The following is a 6000-nucleotide window of genomic DNA, read 5'->3' as shown; positions in this document are numbered from 1 at the left end:
TTTTTCCTATGACGTCCCCTCCTTTGCATGTGTTGTTGCCAAATCTACAATTTTGAGAGACTTTAAAAATTCGGGTGGTCAGTTATATCTTTGAGAAGTGTACATATGTTCCGTATTTTGGAAATAAAAATTATTCCAGTTTACAGTATGTTCTAAATAATTTACGACTATTGATTCCTCTTGATTGCGATACATAGTGGTAGGATTGATAAAAGTTTGTGGGAAGTGCAGCAGAGTTGAAAGTTGGTAAAAGGATAATCATGCATGATAACATTTGTACTAACCGGTAATTATTAGCTGTCATACAGGACATTTGTTTTCAATTTGGCTATAAATTGATCTATGTAATGCGATTTGCATTAAATTTTCTAAGTTTTGTTATTTTTGAAAAATAAATTAACACTTTATTATTATTATTATTATTATTATTATTATTATTATTATTATTATTATTATTATTATTATTTCATAATTCAAAATCGCTTTATCTTAACGACGAGCATTTAATTGGCAATCGAACTGTGTAGTAAATAACTGGAATTCTAAAATCAATCAATTGATGGTTTTAAACGTAAAGATTGACGTAAAGATTTAAACGTAAAGATTTTAAACGTAAACTCAACATTGATATACTATGAATAAAACTTCTGCGTATTTGTTTGCATTTTTATGTGATTAGGTTGATTCATTTGCCGGACATGACTTGCAGCAAAAGTAATTAACAATTACGCAAACGGGCATTTTAGTTTTTAAACAAGCGTTTTGATAGTACTTTCGTCAGCACGTATAAATACTTTGTCTTAAGTCGTGTGGTATATATAGTGGTAGGATTGAACTGAATATATATATTTTTTTCATGTAATTACCCTAGATATTCAAGTAGATATTGTATCCTCTTCCAATTTCTACATATCATTGCAATACAGTGCTTACAATAGTTCAGAAATTTGCTACCGAAAGTTTGCTTTCAGTCCTTCATTGTAAGAAAGAAAGAAAAGAAAATGCCGTAAGCCAGATGTAGCTATAAGGTGTAAGACAATTAGATTCTGAGTGAAACTTATGTTTTCGTGGTGTGGATCATTCGTACAACAATGTCATTTTTTGACTTAATTTCTTGCTGAAGCTTTAAGAGAACATAGAAGTTTGCCACACGATACAGTACAACATTATTCGAAAGCCTAGCATATTGATGTCGAAAATTTACCCAAAATATATAGATATAAAATAAATGGTTTGTTTACAGTTCTGTAAAGGTCACTAGTTTCTGAACGATCCTCATGTATGTATATGTAACTGTCATCTATGAATAGATTTTCAGCGGACATTCATTATTAACCTGATGTAGAAAATGAATAGCATTACATCTTAGTTTCAAGCTTGTTAGAACTTCTTTTTGAGTATCGAAAGCATACGGTAGTGATTAATACTTTACAATAATAATTGATGTAGCCTCAGTTATTTACTAACAAAATTAGTCAGTAAGTGCGAAAATAAATACACATTATATTCAACAGAAACATGAGAAAAATTTACTGGATAAAATAACTTATTATTGCGCTTAAGAAAATAAGATATGTTTCAATATACGAGGGGGAATCCGAAAATAAATTTCCCCGGGCGACTGTGGACAGATGGGGATGCAAGACCAAAAATAGCATGTGACATTCAAGATTAGACTTACCTTTATTTTTGCACCTAAGAACTACGTACATTGAGACATTTGTCAAACCGGTCTATAAGCTTCAAAAACCCACCCAGCAAAAATTCGGAGCTCTACATACGGAAGAAGCGTCGAACAGCTTCTGTAACTTCAACATTGCTTCCAAAACGCCTGCCACCGAGAGTCTTCTTCAAAGCCAGAAACACATGGAAGTCATTGGGTGCGAGATCAGGACTGTATGGCGGATGGGCAAAACGGTTCGCTTTCCTGGGGAAACGAGTGAGGAAACTTTCTTTTCGGACTTCCCCTCCTATTTTGTAGTTTGCATTCTTCAGAGAAAATAACCAAGATGGAAACAATGTTTTAAAAATGCCAAAGTTGTTGAAATTCTTTGAAAAGTAATCAGAAACATAATTGGTAATATTTCACTACATACTTATATATAAAATGATGATGAAAAAATTTACTTTGGTTTCATTTTAGAATTAAAAAAAGTAAATAATAAAAAAAACTCAAGCTGAAAACGAAATTAGCACTTTATATAATATACATTTAATTTTCTTTCATTCGAACTTCTTTAAGTGTTTCAAATTTCTTATATAAATGTAAAGATACTTAAATTTGTATATTTTAGTATCATTTAAAAGTTATTTCATGTTCTAGGTATGTACTGCAAGAACTGGGACATGGTGACAAAATTAATAATGTAAGTACTAAATTATACTTACTGTTCTTTGTAAAACTATTTAATTGTATCAAAACTATATTTAAATTACATACATATCAATAAAGTACTGTTCCAAAGCTATTCCATTACTAGGAGAAATGTTCGAATATCGTCTGTTTTTCTGATATTTCTATTTAATTTACTAAATCATTTATTGCTAATTAGTTGTTGCATTCGTACTTAATGTATTTTGGTTTCAATATTGTAGATTCCTAAAAACAATGCACTAGAAGGCTTAGCAGGAGCAATGATTCAGGCATGGGAACTGTACAATAAGAAAGAGTAAGTACATGCACATTTTATATACACAGTACTTACGATGATCCAGTTTGTTTTCCCATTACTCTTTTCTGAGCAAGCCAAGAATGAAAAACAACATTCTAAGTACGTTAAAGTTCTCACTTTATACGTCATTATGTGATAAAGTAACTAACTCCACGTACCTGTACGTATTATTTGTATTTTCAACGAACTTTAAAAAGTTTGTTACTGAATTTTCTCTCTCTCTCTCTCTCTCTCTCTCTCTCTCTCTTTCTCTCTCTCTCTCTCTCTTTCTCTCTCTCTCTCTCTCTCTCTCTTTCTTTCTCTTTCTCTCTCTCTTTCTCTCTCTCTCTCTGTATATATATATAAAGATGTATGTGCGTTTTATTTGCGAATTTTTAATTTTGAGCATGTGTCCTCGTAAAAAAACATATCGTAGAACATCTTAACAGAACTCTTAAACAAAACATGTGGGAAAATTTTAGTACTCAAGGAAATTATAAATGGATAGATATATTACAAGAATTGTTTAATGGCTTTAATAATAAAGTATATAGAACAGTTGGTATAAAGCCTGTAAAAGTTAATCTTAATCAAAATTAATTCTTTTGAAGTTCGTTTGGGCAATGCTCTTGGAACATTCTCAATTGGTTAATGCAAAAATTCCAGTACCTTGTATACGACTGGGATCTTTTTCAGGAAAAACTTTTCCTTTGAATATGAATCGAATTTATATTTACGTGTTATCTCCTTACCTTCGTCCATATATTCCACTATAAAGAACACTCAAAAGTCACTGAAAGAAATCATAAGAACTTCGTAAAAAGTATTGTAGGCTTATCAGGAAAAATTTTTTTTTTTTCTCCAACGCACATACAAATAAGTCCTTCATACGAAACCATAGCAGCCAAATCTTATGCTTGTCCATAAAAATACTATCATATTTTAAAATGGTATTACGTTGTTTTGGATAACCGTATTTAAATGGAATCGGTCACATTTGAAAGAAAAACTCAAATATTTGCACTATAACTCATAGACATTGAATGTGGGCCCCACGAGTGGCGATGCAGACATCAAAGCGGTATTTCCATTTACGCCACACATGTTCCATCATATCTGATTAAATTGATTGGATGGTAGCACTGATACGAACTTGCAGGTCTTGAGGCAATGGGGGTACTTAGACACAATCCTTTACGTAACCCTATAAAAAGAAGCCAGAGACTTTCAAGTCGGGCGACCTCGGCGGGCACTTGTAGAAGACATCATTTCTGGCATGTCCATTCAATCTTCCTGGAAGCTGCTCATTCAGATGTCCCCGAACATATAAATGCCAGTGAGGAGATGCTCCATCTTGTTGGAAAATAGTCATTGCTGCCTTTTTCCAGTTGTGGAAATAACCAGTTAGTGAGCATGTAAACACAAGTGCGCTCACCAATTATTTCTAATACAAAGTAAACATGAGTGCATTTACTTTCCTTTATTGACATTGTTGTCCATTGTTGACATACACAAAAATAAGTGAGCTTTTCTTTCAAATGTGACTAATTTATTTTAAATACGATTATCCAAAACTACGTAATACCACATTAAAGTATGATAGTATTTTTATGGACACACTGTACATTACTTGCTTATAAGAACTGGTAAAAACAGTACTATGGTGTAGGGACTGGCTACTCTTGTTTATTAGTAACACACACACACACATATATATATGCACAAAGAAAAAGTAGATTAAGTGCAAAAAGAAATTTTTGTACTGGTCTTCAATATTGTTTTCAGCTCTCATAAGTGCAAGTGATGTATTAAGCATAGGAATTCGCTATTCTGATTGTTATGAAGGTTTGATGTGTATATACATCGGAAGGGGAAAAAAAGGGAAACTTTTTTTTCCTGGTTAGCCTATAATACGTTTTTTTTACGAAATGAGTGTAGAAGTTCTTAGAATTTCCTTGCAGTGACTTTTGAGTGTTGTTCTCAGTGGAATATACAGCGTGGTCCGGAAGTGGGCGTACCCCTAATTGGTGTTTTTTGACGGATTTAGGTTTTACCCACATTTGTTTGGTAACATTGCTTAGCATTGTCTGGCAACATTTGTGATACCAGATGGAGCACCAGCGCACTTCGCGATTCATGTGCGCAATTACCTGAATCAGATGTTTCGTAGCCGCTGAATTGGAAGAGGTTGTGCATCTTCACCAGCTCCCTTTGCCTGGCCTCCAAGAAGTCCCGATCTGACGACACCAGACAATGCTCTCTGGGGTTTCATAAAGCACAAGTAAGAAACATTCGATATCACACAACGCAGGAATTACGAGCAGCTGTGGAACACGCCTTTACCCTCGTGACTCCGACTCCGGAATATCTCTGCAAAACATCTGCGAGAACTTGGCGCAGAATTTAGCTCTGTTACGACATGGATGGTGATCATACCGATGTCTATGACTCTTAAGACTTCAAGGTAACTGTGTACAGACATTCTACCATAACTAACACTATACTGTTGAAACTAAAGGAGGGGTACGCCCATTTCCGGACCACCCTGTATGTACAAGGTAAGGAGATAACATGTAAATATCAACTAGTCATATTCAAAGATGAAATCCTCCTGGAGATGATACCAGCACTATAAAAGATATTGAAATAATAGGATTAAAAATGCAAATGATACGCACAGGTAAGTTAAGTTAATTTATTTACTTTTTTTATGAAGTTCTAAACTCGTATATTCATAACAATAACAATACGGTGTTCAAATGTAAAATTAAATTAATTTGCTGAAGATAATACAAAACTGCTAAGAACGTTTTTCCATTTTGAAGGATTACTTTGATCACAATATACTTAGTGCAATATGTCACTAATAAAAGTAAGTGTTGCAATCCACTGGTCAGCAATAAATATGAGGTTGTGGTAGTAATATTGGAGATAAATTAATAACAATGAATGAACAAAAATCCTTGTGCTCAGTCGTTTCCAATTTGTATTTTTCAAATACTATGTCCTCTTGTTGCGATTCGGTTCCTTTCATACAAGTCGCGTAATCTGAATTTTGGTGTAAGTCGAAACATATCCTATCATAAATCACTTTTCTATTTTAAACACGGTTTATAATCATGATCTAAAATAATAATAATAATAATAAAAACGAAATCATGTAAAGACTCTTACTTTTGTTTAAGAGCTATAAGGACCAAAAACTCTCCAAGCAAAGCAATACAAGCAGAGCACTTTCACTTTTAACTCCAAAGTGACTTAGATAATGATCCGACCCGCGCTACCAAACTAGTTTTCCCACGTAAGCCAAAATACTCACTTATTATTATTATTATTATTATTATTATTA

The 6000-nt window shown here is 33.1% G+C and overlaps 1 protein-coding gene across 3 annotated transcripts in view; it reads left to right on the top strand.

Annotated features, from left to right (window-relative positions):
• Positions 1–6000, top strand: part of LOC145670469 (glutathione synthetase-like) — a 61360-nt gene that overhangs the window by 34035 nt on the left and 21325 nt on the right. For all 3 annotated transcript variants that reach the window (XM_081739201.1, XM_081739186.1, XM_081739194.1), the window contains exons 6-7: positions 2324–2366; positions 2596–2669. In XM_081739201.1, the coding sequence (XP_081595327.1) occupies positions 2324–2366; positions 2596–2669 (117 nt within the window). The remainder of the gene's footprint in view (positions 1–2323; positions 2367–2595; positions 2670–6000) is intronic.

This window comes from Thermobia domestica, chromosome 2 (assembly GCF_964235325.1).
Source record: "Thermobia domestica chromosome 2, izTheDome1.hap1.1, whole genome shotgun sequence".
NCBI classification, from domain to species: domain Eukaryota; kingdom Metazoa; phylum Arthropoda; class Insecta; order Zygentoma; family Lepismatidae; genus Thermobia; species Thermobia domestica.
Note: the sequence above shows the minus strand (reverse complement) of the source record. Positions and strands in the feature narration are given on the sequence as shown.